At 61.2% G+C, this 22,215-nt stretch overlaps 1 protein-coding gene across 1 annotated transcript; it reads left to right on the forward strand.

The window, feature by feature from the left end:
- Nucleotides 1-5: 5 nt before the first annotated feature.
- Nucleotides 6-22,175, forward strand: LOC119094150 (lysosomal-trafficking regulator). Its single transcript, XM_037217226.1, has 28 exons — nt 6-41; nt 382-558; nt 943-1,218; nt 1,522-1,722; nt 1,980-2,117; nt 3,868-3,982; nt 4,118-4,258; nt 4,610-4,743; nt 5,068-5,391; nt 9,396-9,502; nt 9,823-9,931; nt 10,331-10,443; nt 10,991-11,103; nt 11,461-11,560; nt 11,923-12,046; nt 12,551-12,697; nt 13,580-13,676; nt 14,879-15,093; nt 15,431-15,578; nt 15,878-16,018; nt 16,455-16,672; nt 16,934-17,089; nt 17,330-17,528; nt 18,828-18,952; nt 19,332-19,546; nt 20,389-20,569; nt 21,467-21,577; nt 22,107-22,175. The coding sequence occupies exons 2-28, from the start codon at nt 424-426 to the stop codon at nt 22,173-22,175; spliced, it is 4,152 nt and encodes a 1,383-aa protein (XP_037073121.1). The 5' UTR covers nt 6-41; nt 382-423.
- Nucleotides 22,176-22,215: the final 40 nt, after the last annotated feature.

Consider the following 22,215-nt stretch of genomic DNA (forward strand, 5'->3'; position numbering starts at 1 on the left):
GCACGCCCGAGTCAGAGCAGTCGGTGGCGTCCGAGCCGCAGGTGCGACGGCCGAGGACGAAGCTGCGCCGCCCATAACGGCCTGCAGTGGCGTGGGAACGATTCCGGCGTGCCGGTAGCGTGGCGAGGTGGCGGTTTGAAGCGTGGAGGGTGCTGATCTGGCAACGGGTAGCGTGCTAGCATGCTGAACCCCCGTGGTTGTATTTTATACCCGTAAACATGGTGGAGCCCCTTCCATGCCCTCTTCGAACCCATCTAACAACGATGCCCGACTGCTGTGGTTTCACTGGCCGCGGGGCAGGCCGGGTACTGAGCGCCACCGGCGGCCCTGCGCTCCGCGGCACCCCCTCACCGACCCGGCTGGGTGTGGGCATGCCGGCAGGCGGACAGCGGCGTCTCGTGCGGCCAGTTCTCGGCCCGGCTGATGGCTCTGGTGGCGGCGGCGCTGGCGGCGCTGCCCGAGACCGACGTACCGGCCGCCTGGGCCGTGGTGCGCTCCGAACATCTCTGCGTACTTGCTAACCACGACGAGCCGGCCGCGCGCACCGCCGTGCTGAAGGTGGGTCGGGAGGAGCCGCGCGGCTCGGACAGGCGCCCCGCTCTCCCTCAGGCGCGGGGTGGGGAAGAGGTGGAGCCAGCCGGGGTAGGGGGAGGGCAGGCGGGTTGTGTGACTTGTTCATGTTTGTTATCGCCGCCAATGACATCCAGCGAGGGTTTGGGTGACTCAGGATATGGCGGTTTGGGCCAGGGGGTCGTCTGCTAAAATTCTTAAAGCTGAGTCTGATAATATCATTGTGTTTGTGAGACGCGACGCGCCCAGCAGTCGCTCTCATGGCTGCGAGTCGTCTCTGGTATGTTGGACGCGCGCCCGCTGAGGCCGTTGGCGCGGCGTTCGTCGCGGCAACAGCACCCGCGTCACTCACGCCGCTCTCGCCGGCCACAGCTGCTGACCGTCTGGTGGCAGCGCGCGCCGACCGCCGAGCTGCAGCGCTTCACGCACGACAACGGCTTCCACCTGCTGGGCAACCAGCTGCACGCGCACCCGGCCACGGCCGCCCTGCTGGAGGCCAGCTGGCGGCTACTGTCTGGCGGCGGCGCGCCCAGGCCCGAGCAGGAGGCGGGCGCACTGACGCTGCTGCTGGCCCTGCTACCGGCCGCCACGGCCGACATCAGCCTCTGTCACAACATCATCACCGCGCTGACGCACATCGTCACCAAGGTGGGCGCCAGCTGGCGGAGGGGAGGGGTGGCAGGTGGCCACGGCTCCGGTAACGGAAAGAGTGAGGATTTTGGGACGTTGAGCACATCATTTGTGATTCTTGCAATTGTCTGGCAATTAGTGCCCCGACAACGGACGGTCATAAATGACGCGTCCATTCATTTGCAGCCAGCAGATGGCGCGGTGGCAGGCGGCGGCCGCCCTGGTGGTGCCCGCAGACCAGGTGCCCTCAGCGGTGACCGCTGCACCGCTGGTCGCCGTCCGGGCGGGCGGCCATGGCTGACCTGCGGTACCGCCCGGCAGATGGAGCGCTGGGTGGGCCCGCTGTTGGATGACGGCCTGGTGGAGTCTGTTTGCGGCGCCACGCTCCGGCTCGCCCACCTGCCGCTCCAGCTAACCGACCTCGGCACCAGCCAGCGGCAGATCCTCTACGATGACGTTACCCGGCTGATGACGTCACTCACCCGCCGGCTGGTGCTCTCCAACCAGCAGAAACACTTCCAGGTGCCCGGCGGGATGTTCGTTGGGTGGGGGTCGCTGACTGAACGGCTGCTGGGCAGCGTGGTTCCGTTAACCATCATACGCCGCGCAACACCACGCAATAACGCCGCCGACCAGAAGCTTTCGATAGGCGATCTGCAGGTGGATGTGCAGATGAGATGAGATGAGGTCAGATCAGATCAGATCAGATCAGATCAGATCAGACCAAGTGTCGGCTGCGCCGGTGACCGCCCTCCTGACCCGCCGGGTCTCCGCCGCAGGTACTGTACGACCTGCTGATCGTGCTGAACTACCTGTACGAGGAGGAGATGCGTCAGTGCGGCGCAGGCTCTACGCCCACCGTCACCGTCGTCATGCTGCAGTTTGACGTCATCGAGACGGCGCTCTCCACCGTCCTGGTGCGGCGGGCGGGGGCCGCCAGTGTGGAGCGGGGCCGGGGGGCCCGCCAGTGTGGGAGCGGGGGGGGTTGGGGGCAGGGCGGGGGCCGCCAGTGGTGGAGCAGGCGGGGGAGGACGTGCCAGTGTGGAGGCGTGTGGGCGGGGGCCGCCAGTGCGGAGGCGGAGGGCGCGGGGGGGGGGGGAGGGACTGCCAATGTGGACGGACGGCAGGGGGGAGGACTGCCAGTGTGGAGCGTGCGGCGGGGGGGACTGCTAGTGTGGAGCGGCGGGGGGGGGGACTGCCAGTGTGGAGCGGCGGGGGGGACTGCTAGTGTGGAGCGGCGGGGGGACTGCCAGTGTGGAGCGGCGGGGGGGGGACTGCTAGTGCGGAGCGGTGGGGGGACTGCCAGTGTGGAGCGGCGGGGGGCTGCCAGTGTGGAACGGTGGGGGGGGGGACTGCCAGTGTGGAGCGGCGGGGGGGGGGGGGCTGCTAGTGTGGAGCGGCGGGGGGGGGACTGCCAGCGTGGAGCGGCGGGGGGCTGCCAGTGTGGAGCGGTGGGGGGGGGGACTGCCAGTGTGGAGCGGCGGGGGGGGGGACTGCCAGTGTGGAGCGGTGGGCGGGGGCCGCCAGTGCGGAGCGGCGGGGGGGGGGGGAGGGACTGCCAATGTGGAGCGGCGGGGGGGAGGACTGCCAGTGTGGAGCGGCGGGGGGGACTGCTAGTGTGGAGCAGGCGGGGGGGGACTGCCAGTGTGGAGCGGCGGGGGGGACTGCTAGTGTGGATCGGCGGGGGGACTGCCAGTGTGGAGCGGCGGGGGGCTGCCAGTGTGGAGCGGTGGGGGGGGGGGACTGCCAGTGTGGAGCGGCGGGGGGGGGGGGGGGGCTGCTAGTGTGGAGCGGTGGGGGGGGACTGCCAGCATGGAGCGGTGGGGGGGCTGCCAGTGTGGAGCGGTGGGGGGGTGACTGCCAGTGTGGAGCGGTGGGGGGGGACTGCCAGTGTGGAGCGGCGGGGGGGGGGCTGCTAGTGTGGAGCGGCGGGGGACTGCTAGTGTGGGGCGGCGGGGGGCTGCTAGTGTGGAGCGGCGGGGGGACTGCCAGTGTGGAGCGGCGGGGGGACTGCCAGTGTGGAGCGGCGGGAGGGGGGCTGCCAGTGTGGAGTGGCGGGGGGGGGGGACTGCCGTTGTGGAGCGGCCGGGGGACTGCTAGTGTGGAGCGGCCGGGGGACTGCCAGTGTGGAGCGGCGGGGGGGGGGAACTGCCAGTGTGGAGCGGCGGGGGGGACTGTCAGTGTGGAGCGGCGGGGGGGGGGCTGCTAGCGTGGAGCGGCGGGGGGGGGGGGCTGCCAGTGTGGAGTGGCGGGGGCTGCTAGTGTGGAGCGGCGGGGGGGGGGGACTGCCAGTGTGGAGCGGCGGGGGGGGACTGCCAGTGTGGAGCTTTAGAGGATTATTATTTAGATTATTAGGTGTCTGCTTTAGGCCCTGCCAAGGAGGTTTGCCTGTCAAGTCCTCACAACTTACTGGCATTGGATGTCGGATGCGCTAACCTCATGTAGGAGGCTTAAACCATTCTCTTGACAAAGAACCTCCAACTTATTCTAAAGACCGTTCAAAGAATACAGCAACTTTTTAGACTCTGACTAAAAGGTATGACAATACGTGCGACCACAGCTCATACAAAGCCTGGCTGGTGCACTGCCAGCCAGCACGCGTACAGAACAGGCGGCTGCTGCGCGGTGCGGACGGGACCGACGGCTGACCCCTCTGACCCCTGGCAGGAGGCGGTGGGCCGGCCGGCCGGTGACACGCCGTCACACGCGCCGTCGCACTGGGAGCTGCGGGAGCGGCACCGGCGCGTCCTGCTGCTGGGCGTCGACCTCATTACCTACCTGGGTGAGCGGCGCCGACGCTGGCCGGCCCGGCGGCCAGCAGAGCCGGGTGTTGGCCACACGGCCCTGACTCGCGAACCGCCACGCCCGTCTCGTGTCCGTCTCCGCCGTCACGTGACGCCGCGTCTCCTCCCCGCAGACCCGGCCAACGTTACGGAGCATACGGTACGCTTCCTGCAGTGGCTGCTGCCCATGGTGGTCATCTGCATGCAGACGCCGGCGGCGGAGGGGCGCGGAGAGGGCCCACGACACCCGCGGCCCGGCCTCAAGACGGCGCTCGGTAAGGCGGCGCGCGCGGGGCTGGTGCGCGCCGGCGCGCCCACAGCGTGTCCCAAGCGGGGCGATTTTGTTGGAGCGTCGCTGGCACGCTGCTGCCGATGGCCGACGCCGTCTGCGCCCAAGCCGACGGCCGCCTCAGGGCCAACTTGCGAAGGGCGCCGGGGGCTGCCGCCAACAACTCCGAGAGAACAGTCAGCACGTGGGCGGGCTGCAGACCGCGCGGACGGGCCTCGAGCGCCCTTGGCTCTGAATGAGGCCAAGTCGGATAACAGGGACCTACTAGCGCAACATGGAGCGTTCGGCGGCGACCGCGGCTCTGCTTTCTGCTTAGTCGGCCATGCCTGCGTTGCAGGGACGCTGCTGGTGACGCTGAGCTCTCCCGACTGGCCGTCGGACGTGCGCGTGTTCGTGGCTGTGTTCCTGGCCCAGATGGACACGAACGTCGACTCGGTGCTGCAATCGGCGCTGCTCGGCGCTAGCAACAAGGTACGTCATGGTCTCGGTGCTGCGGTCCGGTGTCTGAATACGACGGGGTCGTGTGCGATGTGTCGATCCGCAGCTGCAGCAAACACTAGTCTTGGTTTGGCTGACTCGTATGTCCCTTGATGAAATGCGAGTGACGTACAATTACTGTGCGACTTTGGGGCGTCCAGCGAACTTGGGTCGGTATATGCGTTCTTCCTCGAGGAGGAAGGACGTCCTGATTATTTGAATTGTTGTATGTGCAGTCTGTTCTCACTCACGGTTGGGAACATTTGCTCTTCTCTAACCACCCGGTTACCCCCCCCCCCCCCCCCCCACTTCCCTCAGGCGTCCCAGTTCAGCCTGTTCTTCCACGAGCTGCTCTACTCGTCCGACCTGAGCTCGGAGCCGCCTTCGGCGCTCGGCTCCAACAGCGGCTCCATCAACTCGCTGCCGGGCGACCACTTGGACGCATCCAGCGGCGATGTGCGCCCCGCCGCCGCTCCCGCCGCCGCCCCCGCTTCTGCCGCGGACACCCCGCCGTCGGACCGACGCGGCTGCACGCCCGACCGGCTCGGCTCGGTGGCCACGTCGGGCCGACAGGGGGCGCTCAGCGTGGTGGCCGAGGCGCTGGAGAGGAGCGGCCTACCGCCGCCGCCGCCGCCGCCGCAGGTACGCCGCTGCCGACCGGCCGGCTACGGCAGCTGGCCTAGTACGCATGGGAACTACGGCAACCTATAGATGGTACTCTGATGCTTTCTGTCGCTAAAATGTACTCTTTCCCGGTCTCCTCTAAGATTCAAGCAAGGCAGGCTAATCGATATGACAGGGCATTATACTAACTCATTGCGTTACAAGCATTGCTGTGCTGCCCGATTTGAACCCATTGCTTTGCATCCCTACTACATTTGGGCGCATCATTGCTTATACGTGTGCCTAGCAGTCATGAATTCAGCTTGTGTCAGCCTTATAGTTTGTGGGGCGGGCTTAGCTCTGTACCGCCAGGGGTATTGCGCCAGCCACGACCGCCGAGCCGGCAGAAAATGAGCTCTTGCTTTCTCAAAATATAATTTGCCGATAAATTTTCAAAATCTAGATCCCCGATCAGTATCAGCCAGGAATCGGTTGGCTAGTGCCTGTCACGGAATAATGGCATCACAAGTTGAGTAAAATACCTCAACCGCCAATGCTTTATGACAGCCAATGCCTTATTCCTGGCTCATCAGCACCCGCAACAATGGTACACGTTATTTTACATCAGTTCAGATTAGCTGGCTTGCCTTGAGTGGTTTGTTTAGAAATCTGCGAGTTGTACGGATAAATAATCCCAAGGGCAGCATTAATGCTTTTGGTTCGACGTCTGTAAGGTGCCCTGCTTTGGGGGTTGAGAATTGGGCAATGATGTTAGCTGAGGTCGAGAGTGGAGGCCAGGTGTCGTCTGGCCGGTGTCGGGTCACCCCATCGCACAGGATTTGTGTATTATACCGTTTCAGAGAACCTATGCAAATTATGTTTCAGATAAGCATGAAATACTTTAAGTACCTAGTTTCTCGTCATTGTGGGTTAGGATTTAGTTTTAAAATGGCCAATATACCGGGCCGCTCTGGATAAACGAAGTTTTGAGGCAAACATTGGTAAAAAAGGAAAAAAACGCAACGTGTCGAAACCCTACATGAAGGGCCAGGCCTTTCGCGGACTTTTCGAGGGCTCTTGGTCTTTGGCCGCGCTCGTAATGAGAGGCTCCGTGCTGCAAGTCTTCGAAACGTCAATATTTCTTAGCTAAAGCAGTGTTTGAAAGTCAAATTTTGGTAGAGCCAATGTTTGTTTAATGACGTCGCTTAACCAGCTCCTCCTGGGATAAGGAAGGTTGATTATTCTCAACTTAGGGCTTCAGTAGCTTGAAAATGTACGAGCTACGCGGACTTATCCCAAAGGGTGGCACGAGTGCTGTTGACTCAACACATGTTTTGACCTGATGTGAGCTGTAGTGTAGCTTAGTGTTGACTTGTTTGATATGACGGACACAGAGCGGCATGCAGTCAAACGTGTGGATATTGATTACGTCAACATTGTCAAGCAAAAAGGAGAATACGAATGCATGCGTTTGTAGGGAAGCATAAATAGCCGTGAGGCTTTTGGTGGTGAGGTCATGCTTCTGTGACTTGACCTGATATCGAAGACCCAAAGTATGTGCCAGCTGGGTTACTCGACAGGCGCTGAGGGACACTTATGTTTATAATTAAAGGCCATTCCAGAAACTCGAAATATAATTACTTTAAACTCCCATGCCGTTGAGAGGTAATGGCCTTTTTATACTAGACATGTAAAAATTGACTTCGACGTCATTACGTCCAGCATTGCATTATGTCCTATACCTTCCGCCATCGCCTCGAATCGTAGGTGTTGGTTGACCCGTCATGTGGTTGTGAACATTTCATTCAGGTGATTGTAAAATGCATGCTCTAGTTGACAATATAACCATTATGCCTAAGCGTCTTGTAGCATGTAAATGAAGAATAAAGTAGGGCAAACGTTTCACCTGATTGGACCTGGGAAATCCAGCAATTCCTGTTTTTTCGGTATCATAAGTTCGGAGCTCTTATTTCGAGTTGTCGCTCTTCAATATACCAGACATACTTGTTAAACAACGTTGTTTAGCAAACCTGGAATAAACGCACTGCCTGAAATGTCGAACATGGGCAGGACAACGAACGGGTGCTCTGTATCGTCATTTAACCAGTATCTCGATAACACCGCATACGAACTCTATGCTCATTATGCCGCTAGCTTCACGTTACGGCATTATCAATGGATAAAGATGTTTTTTCGCCCAAAATTGCTGCCCACCTTTTTGTGTCATTCATCATTGAGGAATTCTCCAAGCAAAGCCTTAGTATTCGGACATGACTGTTAACATTTGTACTGAATGTGACAAATAAGTAACACAAGTCATCACAAAACATGCAAACATCCTTGTACAGCACTCATGTACACAGGCAGGTCTACACATACTCATGCACACATGCAGCTTGGGGCAGCGGTTCGTAGTTTGTCGTACACCGAACGTTGTCCGACAGTTGATAGTAAGCTTTCAACGTCAAAGGCAAGTTTCATCCATAGAGTTCTGATGATGCTATTTAAAAAATGTCATCCAACCAGTGTCAGTGTTGGGCTGGGAAGGGTCTCAGCTGTTTGCAGCTAGCCCGAAGCGAGGGGGCTTGAATGGCAGATATGTAGTCCTTAAGATGACAAAGGATGCGACGCACATGTACCTGAGAAGTGGACCAGCAATGTCGGGTTTGTACGCCTCCGGTATCTGCATTGTCCAGTTCTGACAGACCAGAGGGGTTCTGGTTCTAGCTGCGGCGCTGGTCCGGGGCCGCAGCCAAGGTTGTAAGGGGAGGGGTACGGGGCGCGAAGTTCAGTCGTTATGTAACAAATAGTCGAATGTAAGGGAAGTAAGGAGCAGCCACTTACTGGAGCGTTTTCACACACAGCGGGTCCTAGTGTGCGGCCCGATGGATGATATCAGTGATGGAACTCACACGCCGCCTCTCGCTGCCACATTGCTGGGTGAAGTGATGCGCGACTTCTGCTGACTAACTTCAGTGCATTCCCACCTCCGCCTGATGTCCTAGCGCTGCGAGTGGGCGGCACCTCCGCACTCATGTCCAGACTGGTGTTTTTGCTACTGCCTTCCCAGTCGACAGTACACAAATGTTACCCCGTAACTGACCTTGGTTGTCATGACAACGTCGTCTGTTCCTGTCTCCAAGGCCTTTGCCAGCTGTATGGCGGGCTTTGGTCCAGCGAGCACCGCTGCGACAGCAGCTGACAGGGCGAGCCGCTGATATATTTTTGTTCGGCTTGTCGAGCTTCTGTCGCATCCTGGATCACATCAGGCAGTGTCTCGCGTCCAAACAATTTGTGAACAAGTGTGTTCTGGCCGTCCGCGCCACTTGAAATAGCGTCGCTGTCGCAATGCAGGCCGTACTGACGTTGCAGGCAGGCCGTACTGACTGACGTGCTGACGTACCGTACAGACTGTCGTGACGCAAACTGCACTGACGTGCCGCTAATTGTACAGACCGTACCGACATGCAGCTGACTATACAAACCGTACTGACACAGACTGCAGAGTACACATATTGTACTGACATATCGCTAATTGTACATACCGTCCTGACATGTGACTGACGGTGCAGGCCATACTGACATATCGCTGGCTGTGCCGACATGTAGCTGACTGTACAGACCGTACTGACACAGACTGTGCAGGCACGTCAATAAAAAATAGTTTCGCGTTACTTTCACGTAGTGTGGACTTTGCTCCTTTTGGGTCTTAGCTCGTGGTATTTTGGCCGAATGCTTTCATGGTCATTACCAGCACTCGTTCATGTTCTTTATTGTCTTTCTTCTCTACCCCAGCGCGTTACGTTGGGGGCTTCTGGCAGTGTCCGGCGTGGGCTCTAATTTGACGGCTGCTGCTCGAAAGACGTGTGTGTCAATCGCAGGTGTTCGCGGGAGTATTTTCGGCACAGGGCTGAACGCTGGACGCAGGTGCCGTCGCCCGCCACGCGCGGCCGGCGTCGCGCCGCGGACGCGTCGCTCCGCCGCCATGTCGTCACGTGGCGCCCGAGCGGGCCGTGACCTGAGGCGACGCTCACTGCTGGCAGAAGGGGGCCCGCTGGACAGTGGTGGACCAGACCATCCGGCTCTGGCGCGAGGACCGGGCCGCGCGCTACAAGGAATGGCGCAAAAATCTCGTCGCCGCCGAACGAAAGTCAGTGGAGCGGGCCGGCGGCGCGCGTGCGGCGGCGCGCCGCTGTGTAGGAGCTCGCGGACGGGACTGGAGAGCATTGTCCGGCTGGCTGTACGGCACGTGACTAACGCCGTTGATGGCGGTGGTCCTAGCCAGTCTCTGACGTGCTGCCGGTCAGTGTGACGTCATGCCTGTTGGAGTACCTTGCAGATGTTTGCGGCAGTCGAGTCGTCGTGGAACACACTGGCCGTTTGTGATGGCTGCGCGCCGCGGCGTGGGGCCGATTTCGGGGGCGTGCGAACCCGCCCGGCGGAGCGCCGTCACCGTCTTTGCGCCTGCAGGGCGACGCAGTGTTTCGAGACGCACTACCACCGGGTGTGCGAGTCAGCCCACCGAGCCACCGAGGTCACCAGCGAGCGGCAGAACGAGGCGCGCCGCGGCTACCTGCAGGTGGGCGGCTGACGGCAGGCGCTGGCCGAACTGGGGCCTGGCTGGCCGTCCCGCGACCAAACTCAGCCCTCTCGCTACAGCATTGTGCCTCGAACCGTGCTGATCCCCGCAATGGCGGGGGGAGGGGGTGGGGGGGGGGGGGAGTCGCTCCAACTTGCTTTAAGGCTCGTGACAATGACCTCTCCTGTGTCTTTATTAGCACGGCACATGTAAAGCGTTGTCAGTTTGCGACGTCACCGCTGGCGAAGGCTGGCTCCAACACCGGTGGTCAGCTTCAGCGTTGGCTTCACAGCCGCCGCCGAGGCTGACCATCGGCGGCTGAATACTGCGCCAGCAGGGGGCGCCGACTGGTGTGCGGCATCGCAGCCGCATATGTGACACCCGCCCCGCCTCCGCCAGATCCTGCAGGCCTCTGCCATGACCAGGGCCCGCGTGGAGGCCGCCTGGCGCCAGGTGGTCAGACAGATGGCCGACCAGGGAGCCCCCTGGGCGCCGCCCGAGGCGGAGCACAGGTCAGCGGTAACGCTACCCCGGCGCCGGCTGCCGGGCAGGGGCGGGCCGGGGAGGGGGCGGGGCGCCGCCCGAGACGGAGCACAGGTCAGCGGTGGCGCTACCCCGGCGCCGGCTGCCGGGCCGGGCCGGGGCGGGGGCGGGGCGCCGCTCTGTCAGATTTCGGCCAGGCCGGCAGCACCGCTGTGAAACCGTCAGTGGAGCCGTCGCTTGTGGGTGGCCATTTTCTTCCGCGAACCGGCGTATGACTTGTCTTTAGCGCTTTTCTCCCTGTCGACATCGTTGGCGTTGGCCTGTGTCCGTTCTGAGCTACAGACGCGTGAATGATTATTCAGTGTCCAACTGGCTTACAGGGCTTACCAATGTGCAGTTTCCTGCCATTTTTTATGGTCACGTTTCATTCATGCATAGACCTAGCTGACGCAGATACATGACCAGACATGCCGCCAGCATTTTGCACTTGTAGGCTGTGTGCACATCCCTGGGCTCATTACGAGCCCCGTGCGTCCCGTCCGCTCGTCGTGTGACCGCGTGGCGACCTCTGCACAGCTTCTGGGAGCTGGACCCCACCGAGGGGTTCCTGCGTCAGCGCAACCGGCTCCGCAAGACCAAGCTGAACCTGGCATCCCGCTTCTTCAAGCCGGACGTCTCGCGCCGCCTGGGTAAGAGCACCGCTCTCGTAGAAGCGGCGCCCGGCCCAGTTCGATACGGGTCGTCTTGCGTTTACCGCAGCGCTAGGCCTTCAGCTCCCGAATTATATGCATCTTCCATATAGATATGTATGACGATGCGTGACGTCATATGTGTGCAGGCATATGGCACGTAGATATGACGTGTAACATTCTCCACGTTATAAGCACCTGACGCCGGGCTGGCATACGTCAGAGCAGCTGGCGCGGTGACTCGGACCGTACATTCTCCCGATCGCTGTGGGTGTGTGGCTTCCGGCTGCGGGCCGCGTCGAGGCGACGGCGCACGCCTGATGGCCACCGTGACCGGTCGGCGGCGCGCCGTTACAGAGAGCGACCGTCTGCCGGCGCCGCTGTCGTTCCTGCTGTCGGGAAGCGCGGCCGAAGTGTCATCCCACTACATCGAGCAGCTGCACACGGACCGCGTCAGGTCAGGTCACTGGGTACAGAAGGGGAACGGGTCAGACCATGTCAGCTCAGCTCAGGTCATTGGGCACAGGTGGGGAACGGGTCAGATCATGTCAGCTGAGGTCAGGTCAGGTCAGGTCATGGCCATGGCATCGCAACGGCTTTTCACGGGCGATATCAGGTTGGGTCCTTGCGTCCCCCCCCCCCAAGTTATTACTTTTTGTCCGGTAGGAGCCTGTAGGAATTTGAAACGCTGTGACCCTGCCGAACCGTCCCGCCATGTTGCCTTGCCCGATTGTATGCTGCGGACCCGCACGTCCCGACCTGCTCCGCCATTAGACGTCCATAACCTCGCCGCCGCCGCCGCCGCCGCTGCCGCCGCAGGTACATGACCCCGTGCGAGGTGATCGTGCTGGACGGCGGCGTGGCCGGCGAGATCCTCATCAGCGACTCGAGCCTCTACTTCGTGGTGGATCGACGCGCCGCCAAGGAGCCGTCGGCGCGGCTGGTGGGTCCCGACCTCGGCCGATTCGGCCGCCGAGGAGCCGTCGGCGCGGCTGGTGGGTCCCGACCCCGGCCAGCTCGGCTGGTGGGTCCCGACCTCGGCCAGCTCGGCTGGGGTCCCGACCCCGGCCAGCTCGGCTGGTGGGTCCCGACCCCGGCCAGCTCGCCTGGTGGGTCCCGACCCCGGCCAGCTCGGCTGGTGGGTCCCGACCCCGGCCAGCTCGGCTGGTGGGTCTCGACCTCGGCCGGCTCGGCCGCCGAGGAGGACGCAGACGGCCGCGGCCGAGCCGGCGCCGCCAGACTACTGCAGAGCAGTGCAGCAGACTGGTGTCATGCGCGCGTGTGCTGATGGGGAGCGACGCCTCTCGGGACATAATGCAATGGCTGCCGCACGGAGCTGGCGATTTTCAGGAGCGCTGTCGCCTTTTCTGCCGTCGTGCGATGAGTGCCGGGCCGTGTGGCCGCCATCGGCGGTAGCGTGAGGACCAACCGCTGCTCCCGCCGCCAGGTGGTTGACTCCGACTCCGGCTACCAGCGGTGGCCGTGCGAGGACGTGTGCGAGCTGCACCGGCGGCGCTACGAGCTGCGCGAGTGTGCCGTCGAGCTGTTCATGCGGACCGGTAGCACCCACCTCATCACGTTCGCCTCGCAGGAGGTGGGTGCTCGCCGCCCACCCGCCGCTGACAGCTCGCTCCGCGGCGCGGCCGCGTGTGCTGGCGTGCGGCCGAGCCGTGGCTGCTCCGATGCTGGTACTTGCCGATAAGTCTGCTATTGATGCATGTACGCATGTGTGTATGCATACATGTATACATGTATGTATGTGTGTATGCTCGTATACATGTATGCACGCATGCGCGTGTATCTGTTTTGTGCACTGTGGGGTTAAGTCACTATCACAGCAGCTCTTAATCCCTGAGTCGCATATGAGAGAATAGTACACATGGCCACCATGCAGTGCACTTACATGTACAGTCGTTATACAATATTTGTTACGTCGCGATCAGCTGCGCGTCACTGTGCGTGATAGTTCGGCCTGTTTTCCTCCTATTTTATTGGATTTAGCGCAAGGGTTAAACTGCAGCTGCAGCGGGGTCGGTGAGCAGACTTAGTGTTAGTAAGGACATATACGGCCCAGAGCGTTGGATATTGCTCTTCTGTCCAGGCAGAGGCTGCTTTGAAGGCATGCCATGACGCCATCCGGTACCGCTCCCTCACATGCGAGCCATGGTCCCTTTGTTCCACCCGTTACTTTATGCGTATGATATGCTATGCTTGCAAGCGATGGCACACGAGTCACTGCACGTTTTAGGCAGTGGTGTGTGTCGCGCCCACAACTGAGAGAGGTTCTTCCGGTGACTGTTTTCCGTCCACGTCGCCTCCGTTTGCTGTCCGTCTGGTCTGCGTGTGCTGTGGCGGCGGCTGTCCTGACAGTGTCTGGCTCCCGCGTGCCGTCAGGCGCGCGAGCGGTTCCTGTCGGAGGTGTTCAGCTGCTCCAGCCAGGCTGACCTGACAGTGTCTGGCTCCCGCGTGCCGTCAGGTGCGCGAGCGGTTCCTGTCGGAGGTGTTCAGCTGTCCCAGCCTGCAGCCGATGGAGGGCGAGGCGCTCGCCGACCTCACGCAACGCTGGAGGGAAGGTCGGCACACCCCAGCACACTGCCGGGCGGGCATGGGCTCGCCTTGGCTGCCCGACAGAAGCGTGTCGGTGTCGAGACCTGAGATGGCGCAGAATAAACACACACATTTGAGGCCACCTGTTGAGGCAGCGGATTCATGTATCGTCATACCTGCATTCACATGTGAAGAAGGCACATTGAGAATGGGGTTGTGATTTCACGGAAGGATGGAGACGAGGTATTGCCACGTATGGAGTAATTGTTGGGACTGTCGTCCTCGTCTGTGTGTTATTGTTTCCGTATTAACACAAACGGGGACGATAGTTCGAACAAATATTCCATCCATGAGAATAAAGTTTCATTTGCGAATGAATTTCAAAACTGCATATTGTGCGGACTGGGCGTTCGCTGACACACCTTTGTTCTCAGCACTGCTGAGAGCAAACCGAAATTCTTGACTTGTGTCATCTGCACATAACTCAACCAGACATACATCCTCAAAATGACCTAGTCTCCACAGAGCACTCATCTACACCCCAACAGTTTCCATGCGTGTACAACCCATTTCTATACCAAAACGCATCCCACATTCTCCTTATTTACAAATTTATGAATAATAATAATCCCGGGCAGAAGCTTCAGAAACGTGACACCAATACTCAGTAATAACTGAGTAGATGGATTTCGTTGAGGACTGTTGATAGTTGGTGACCTCGAACAATCATAAAGAATCACAACTTGAGTGAAATCAGGTTTGTTGTATGTGTCGCAAGCTTGACTGTTTAGGAATTTGGGAACAAGACAAATCTCTGTCGCTCAGTAAGATTTGAGAATAAATTTTCCTAGTGTCTCTAAATCCCGAAGAGAAACCAAAGCTCTGACCTTATGTCGACCGTCGGCAGAATGGACGTCGGACACGGAATGGACACTGCCGGCATAACGTAGGGCCCCGAAGTATGGCTGTGGTTGTGTGTGTGTGTGGGGGGGGGGGGGGGCTGGGACAGTGCAGCACCCGGCGAAAGGCCGGCCGCCTTGGGGGAGGAGGGAGGGGACGGGGGTTGATGGGCTCTTCAACAGCGTACCGTCACGTTCTTTTGATGTGCTTGACCGTGCCGTACTGTATCGACGGCTCTGGCCCCTACCCACACCTGCACCTGACACCTGACACCTGACACCTGGCAGTCGACGCTTGAGAGCCATGATCCGCCTTCTGTGCGTCACAGGCCTCATCACCAACTTCGAATACCTGATGCAGTTGAACAAGATGGCCGGACGCACCTTCAACGACCTGATGCAGTACCCGGTGTTCCCGTTCGTCGTGCGCGACTACAGTTCGGACAGCCTGGATCTGGCGGAGCCGGCCGTCTACCGGGATCTGCGCCGACCTATGGGCGTGCAGGACCCTACGCGGGAGGCCTACTACCGCGAACGGTACCAGGTGAGCCGCCCGGCCAGCAGTGCCTGCTGGGACTCTCAGCCGCCAGCGCAGCCGGGAGCCAGCAGTGTCCGCTGGGACTCCCAGCCGCCAGCGCAGCTGGGAGCTGGCTCATAGCCAGCAGTGCCCGCTGGGAGCAGTGCCTGATGACGGGGACATGACTTATGACAACGGACTCGTGCGTCGCGGGTAATTGTTGTCGGCGCGTGCTGCTGTCGATTGGCGCTTCTCGATTGACATTGCCGAGATTTAAAGCCCAATGGATTGATCATTGCACCGTGTGTGTGGGGGTGGGGGAGGCGCTCCAGTCGTCGGCTTACCTTGCGCTCTTGCTCGCCAGTACCTGCAGTCAGAGATGTTCGGCTCGCCAGAGAAACTGGGCATTGACGGACCGTACCACTACGGCACCCACTACTCCAACTCGGGCATAGTGCTCCACTTCCTAGTGCGTCTGCCACCCTTCACCAAACTCTTCCTCAGGTTCCAAGGTGAGCGCCCGGTCGCGTCTTAAAGACGCTGTCCGCGATGCGTTAAACCCGATGCGTGTTATGTTTTCCTTGGAAATAACCACCTTTTCCCATAAAGTTTTGCCTGTTGGAAGTGCCAGCAATTCGCAGGTACAAAAACGGTTGTGTGGACGGCTGCATGTTGATTTGTCCACTTCTACTTCGACTTCATTGCGCCATGTGTCACGATACAGGGGGCCCCCAAGTTCTGCCGGTCATCGAATGGCTTCGTGCGCGATGGCGGCATGCTGACATAGGGCACGCGCGCGCCGTTGCGGCAGATGGCAACTTTGACCTGCCGGACCGGACGTTCCACTCGGTGGAGCAGGTGTGGCACCTCTCCAGCTCCGCGTCCAACACCGACTTCAAGGAGCTCATCCCCGAGTTCTACTTCCTGCACGAGCTCTTCGCCAACAGTCAGGGTGCGTCACCGGCGTGGCGCGGCGCCCTTCGATCCGCCCCGAAACGCTGCCGTGGTGGGAGCCCAAGTGACCCCATGTCTCACACTGTGTCTGCGATGCGTTGCATGGGCACATGAAAGGTAACTGCCGGTGCCTGGCTGCCTGTTGAAGTGTGAGCTTTGCTGACAGAACGACGCCGGTCCCTCGCGCCTTGAATTGTCGCCATCCGCTCCATTAACCAGTGCTCCGAAGGGCGCGGCGAATACGGGCAGGTATGCGGCTGGATTTTACCCGCAGCGTGCGGGGATGATCGTGGAACAGACTCACTTAGAGGCCTTGCGTGGATCGGAGCTCCCACCACTGGGCACTGACCGTCCAGACGCTCTGTGCTGTTACCGCTACGTGACGGCGGCGGCCACCGGCTGCACGCGCCCACGCCCTGCCCCGGTACCGGCAGGTTTCCACATCGGGCGCCGCCAGACGGGCGAGCCGGTGGACTCGGTGGTGCTGCCGCCCTGGTGCCAGCACTCGGCGCGCCTGTTCGTGCTGGTGCTGCGCCAGGCGCTCGAGTCGGAGGCGGTGCGCCACGGCCTGCCGCACTGGCTCGACCTCGTGTTCGGCTTCAAGCAGACCGGCCAAGCGGCCGTGGAGGCCATCAACGTGTTCCACCCGGCTGTGAGTGTCGGCCAGCCTCGGTGTCGGTGGGCGGATGGGACGGGCTGCGGGCTGGGCGGATTACGGGCCTGTCCAGGCGCCGCCGGCGGCGCAGCTCGCAGAAGTGTGAGGCTGGGTCGTGGGTTGTAACGCCAGCGCCGTCACCATGGCGCGCCGCCTCGTCCCGGCGCGCTGCCCACCGGACCTCCGATGGTGGCCGTTCCGCCCGCCTTGGCTGGCCGGGCCCGCCGCGCCTCACGCCGCCACGTCTTCGGCCGACAGACGTACGTGGGCTACGACGTGGACCGATACGAGGACGCGATGGCACGCCAGGCGCGTCTGACGATGGTGCGCACCTACGGCCAGATGCCGCGTCGCCTGTTCCGCTCTGCCCACCCGCACGTCGCCGACCGACTCCAGGGGCGCCGGCCCGTCCAGGTACGCGGCTGCCAGCGGTCCGCTCTGCGGCACCGTCCGTGTTGCCAGGAGTACCCGCGGTGCCCGCCTGACCTGCCAGGGTGAGAGGTGACCTGCCGGTCCCGTCCGGCAGTGGCGCCGCCGCTCGTGCCACACCGCCGGTGTCGCCGCTCGTGTCACGCCGCCGGTGTCGCCGCTCGTGTCACGCCGCCGGTGTCGCCGCTCGTGTCCCGCCGCCGCTGACCCGAGCTGGACCTGCAGCCGCCGCTTCTGCCGACGGTCACCGGGCTTCGCTGGGGCGAGTACGTCGGCTCGCCGGAGCTGGCGGCGCCCAGCGTGGTGTGGCAGCGGCCGCTGGGGCCGGCCGTCTGGCGGCTGGAGGTGGCGCCGCCCGGGCCCGTGCTGACCGTGCCGCCGCACACCTGCATCGCGCAACAGTGGCGCCAGACGCGACGCAACGGTGAGCGACGCGCCGCCGCCGGCCGCCGGCTGGGCGCGCACTGCCGCTGGCCGGCCTGGGAGCGGCGTCGTGTGGGAGAGGCTCGAGACGTGTGGACGTCAGAGATGTCCTGGCGACTGTTACCGTTGGTGTTGTTTGATTGGTGCGGCCATCGAGTCAGCCAGGGCCGCTGACTGTTGGGAGTTACCTACCACTGCTCTGGTGACTACTACCCTATCTGATGACGAAAATGGTAACTTCAAAAGTTGTATTTGTTTCGACAAGTTTCCTTTTTCACTGGAAGGTTTTGTGTCCTGTAGGAAAGCTTGCCAGATTGTTGACAGTGGGCTGCAGTCGAGGGTGGTTCTGGCGCGTGGAATCATCTGGTCCGATGTGGAGCAATTAATGAAGCTCGTCTTTGAAGCTTCTTTGCAAGTCCCCAAATAGAGTGCGACCTTTGGAACCGTTTTCTGATTCTGTCACGTCATTTGATCAATTGTGGCGCCTTGGTGGCAAGTCAGTTGTCAGAACCGCAAACATCACGAAAGGAAATGGCTATGAGCGGTCCGCAAAGTGGTGCCCGACTGAAATTCCCAGCCCGCAGAACCCACCCACAAAACCCCTAGCGGCGGCCTGCGTCGATGCGATTCGTGTCGAATCGAGTCAAGGGCGTCGATTTCTGTATGTGACAGGGGGCAGCCTTATAATCCGACGTCCTAGCCTCCAAATGTACGTTTTCAGCGGGGTAAGCCACTTTATTCTGACAGCCAGAAAGTAAATGAGACTTGTATCCGTTTGACATTGTCCTCTGCGTGGTTTATGCGGGACCGGGTACCCACAAAGGAATACCAATCAACACCCATGACTGGCGTCTTATATTTTCACAAACGTATGTATGATTGTACGATGACTCTTTGAGAACATTGTGCAAGCTTCAGATCTTTAATCTAAAAGGTCTCGGAAACTATAGTCTAGAGGCTATGGGAGTCTTCTCGACCGCGTGAAAGGCTGTCGCGCGCGGTGCCGGCCGGCCGCTGGTGGCTTTGTGACGTCACACCGCCTCAGGCACGTTCCAAGGCGGCAGGAAACCTCTCGAAGCAGAAGCGTTCCGAACCAGACGGCGAAAAAATCTCCGGTGACAAGTTTGTGATCTCTGTGTGTAGGTGTATCAGATGCAGCTGATAACGAACAATCGGTGACTGTTTTCTCGCGTCGTTTCCGAGTCAGGGGTCGATCGGTCAGTCAGAGGTCACTGGCTGGGCGGAGCTCGTGTGTGGGATCATTATGTGAGTCGTGTGACGAAGGGCCGTGGTGTTGCAGTGTTCGGCGCGGCGCCGGCGGCCGACCAGCTCGGCTGGGTCAACTGGGGTCAGGCGGACGGGCTGGTGCGCCGCCACCGCGATCAGCTGACGGAGCCGATTGTGGCGCCGCCTCCCGGAGACCAGGTGAGGCTGATGGGTGGAGTCCCGGCCATCGCCTGCGCGGGTGTCCGCTGGCTGGGTTTGAAGGCGCGACACATCGGTTTAACGTTCAGATAGCTCACGAACTGTGCCGGTATTAAGATGTTTTTGCACCAGGCTGGGTTAGGTGGCGCTGCTCTGCCTTTGTCATACTCGGCCTGGTTTGCGGTGAGCGGGAAGGTGAAGACAAATAATAGCAGAGCGGGTTTTGTGCAACGGATATCCCGCAGTCTTTCACACATCCCGCGGCTGACGGTTAGCACCGGCCCACCAGCCGGGCAGCCGGTACGCTCTCCCAGCTGTTTCCGTCTTCCCCTTGCCGTCACGGGCAGTGCTGTGTCAAGGTGTCCGTGCCGGCCGTCAGGTGGAGCTGTGCGCGTTCGCCGCCGGCCGGCTGTGGGTGGCGCTACGCTCGGGCGCCGTACACGTGTACGAAACGCGGGCGTCGGCGGGCGCACGCGGCCGCCGCCTGGCACGGCTTGGCCTAGCGCGGCTGGCCGCCCTGCAGCCCAACCCGCACTTCTCCGTCATGGTAGCGGCAGACGTGCTGGGCCAGCTGGCCATCTGGGACACCAACACGTGAGTGGAGACCGTGGACACGTCGGCACGTCGGCACGTGGACGGTGGACAGCGGTCACGGCGGATGTCGCAGATAGGGTCTGGGAGAGAACGTCTCGTTGGTATGGGGTGGTGTTTATGGTTAGAGGGGCGCGTGGATTGCAGTGCTCATTAAGTGCCCACTTCTCTGTCAATGGGTTTTCATTTATTCGTCGCACGCCGGCTCGCAATTCGTTGGTGGGAGTGGAAGACACTGGGATGTGGACAGACCAGGCTGGTGATGGGACTTTCCGTGGAGCTCCTGGCGGGGTTCAGCCTGTGCCAACGCCACGCCGAATATTCTCTCGCCCCGTCCGTCATCTCACGAAGGCGCGTGTACCCGTGCTCTTCACATGCGAAAGTGCAATCAGGTGCGGAAGGTTGACTGACTCAAATTAGGATGCTGCGTCAACTGGCAAGTCCGATACAGCACAACACCCCGAGCGTGTCGCTCTTATTACATGACATTTGCAATCACCGTGTCGAGCTTTGTATGCTTTTTCAAACTTTTGTTAATGGCGAAGATTTCTAAAAGTCCGTTATTTTGCCCGAAGATAGGCTTCTCACGTGCGCTACATATATTTTAACTGGCCCACGTGGGGGGGGGGACCGGTGCGCCCATCGATTTGCTAGGCCCACGGAGCGTCCGGCGGTCTCGCAATGGTCAGTTGTGAGCTGTTAACGAGCGTCCGGCGGTCTCGCGACGGTCCGTTATGCCTCCAGCACCGACCGTTGCCTGCCGGTGCTGCCGCCGCCACCGCAGCCGCCTCCCGTGTGTCACGTGGTCCTCCGCCCTCCTGACGGACGCGTGTCGGCCGTCGCAGCCTGGAGCTGGTGCGGCGGCTGTGCGTGGCCGGCGCGGTGCACGTGCTGGCCACCAGCCCCACCTCGGGCGACATCCTGGTGGCGTACGGCGAGTGGGACCGGCCGGCCGCCGCCGCCAGCACGCTGGAACTCATCACCATCAACGGACGCACCGCCGCCCACCGCGGCTGCCCGGTCAAGGTGAGCACGGGGTCATGGCCGGCCGGCCGGCGCTCCTCCGGGGAGGCTCAGTCAGCGGTGCTGGTTTGGCGGGTGATCGGTACCGTCAGACGCCGGCCCGCTGGGATGTTGTGTCTTTGGTCTGTCCCCATTATGTTGCGGCGGGTCGTCAGTCAGAGGCGTACGCACGTAGCAACCTCCTCCCCTGGGGGCATGTGCTGCTCCATGCTTTGTATTAGTTGTACATGACTGCATGTCGGTAGTTTAAACTGTAGGTATGTACGTAAAAATAATATCGAGAGCATGCGACTCTTTCAGTTTTACGAACAAATTGAGACGAGATATTAGTGTCGCAGATGAAATAATTCTTCAGACCATCGTCTTCGTGTGGTGTGTAGTTTTGCCAACTAACGCACCAGACGGTGACGACGGTCCAAACAATGCTTTTCCATCCGTGATGTGACTTCCCCGTCACGTCACCCGAGAAATTGTGTTCCTGCAGCACGCTGAACCTGGTTTCCATGGCGAATTTTTAGTCCTGCCCCCTTCATCTGAAATACTGCGTAAGCTCTTACCTCCAGAGTAGGCCTGTTCCGTTTCCCTCTGTTTGCGTCGTGTCCACAACCTGTTTGCTCGTGTTGGACCATGGCATGATCATGCCGACGGATTAATGGTTTTAGCAGTTGTCTCTCCTGACTGAGGACATCTGCGCGGTATCCCGCAGAAGTCGTTTCACTTCTCCAGAAAGCAGAATCCCATATTGTTAGCCTTGCAATCGGTATGCCGCGGGAAGCCCGGTCCAGCCCCGTGCCGTGCCGTGCCGGAGCACGGTGTTCTGTCTGCTGCCCCGCCCCGTGCCGTGCCGGAGCACGGTGCTATGTCTCCGGCGGAGGGGCGTGACGTCGACCGCTGCCTCAGGTGACGGGCGTGACAGTGTCTGCGCTGACCGAGGGCCGCGCTGTGAACGTGGTGGCGGCCGGCCACGAGGACGGCACCGTCACGCTGTGGGACACGTGGCTGCTGCGGCCGGTGGGCGAGCCGCTGCAGCCGCCGCCGGCCGCCGCCGGCTTGCCCGTCACCAGGTGAGCGGTGCACCTCAGGCCGCCCGGCTGCCGATCGCCAAGAGGCGCCGTCGCTCGTCGCTGTCGCGCCGAGGAACAACAGGTCCCCTGTCTGTGGTGATGGGTTGGATCACGCGTGCTCTTGGTCGCGGTGTCTTCGCGTCGAAGTGTGGTGTGCTTTCATGGCGGCCTAACCTGCCAACCGAGCAGAACTTAATACTTCATGCGAACGTTTGACTAGCTTTTTTGCGACGCGGCCGTACACCGCGTGTTTTGTGCACGCCGGGGCCAGCCTGCAGGACGGCGCCTGACCATGGTGCGCACACCATGCGGCGATGGGCCGCGCGGGCCGGCGCCGCTGATCGTCACCTGTCACCTGCAGCCTGTGCTACTCGCACGGCGGCCGGCTGCTGCACGTGCTGCACGCGGGCGGCGGCCGCCAGGTGCTGGCGCTGTGGACCAGCGGCGGAGCCAAGCCGGCGGCGCGTGCCACCAAGCTGCTGGACCTGGCTGCCGAGAGGCCGCGCCACCTGCCCGCCTGGAGCTGCCGCGCCGCGGAGCAGTGAGGGCCCCTACCCACGCGCCGCCGCGCCCGAGGGAGGCGAC

The sequence above is a fragment of the Pollicipes pollicipes genome, unplaced genomic scaffold (genome assembly GCF_011947565.3).
Source record: "Pollicipes pollicipes isolate AB1234 unplaced genomic scaffold, Ppol_2.1 Scaffold_4002;HRSCAF=4701_pilon_pilon_pilon, whole genome shotgun sequence".
NCBI classification, from domain to species: domain Eukaryota; kingdom Metazoa; phylum Arthropoda; class Thecostraca; order Pollicipedomorpha; family Pollicipedidae; genus Pollicipes; species Pollicipes pollicipes.

Excerpts from the sequence above, each read along its gene's own strand:
- LOC119094150 (XM_037217226.1), top strand. The coding sequence starts at position 424 with ATGGCTCTGGTGGCGGCGGCGCTGGCGGCGCTGCCCGAGACCGACGTA. Across the intron at positions 5,392-9,395 it reads CGCCGCCGCCGCCGCCGCAG|AAGGGGGCCCGCTGGACAGT; the intron begins GTACGCCGCTGC and ends CACTGCTGGCAG. Across the intron at positions 16,673-16,933 it reads TCAACGTGTTCCACCCGGCT|ACGTACGTGGGCTACGACGT; the intron begins GTGAGTGTCGGC and ends TTCGGCCGACAG.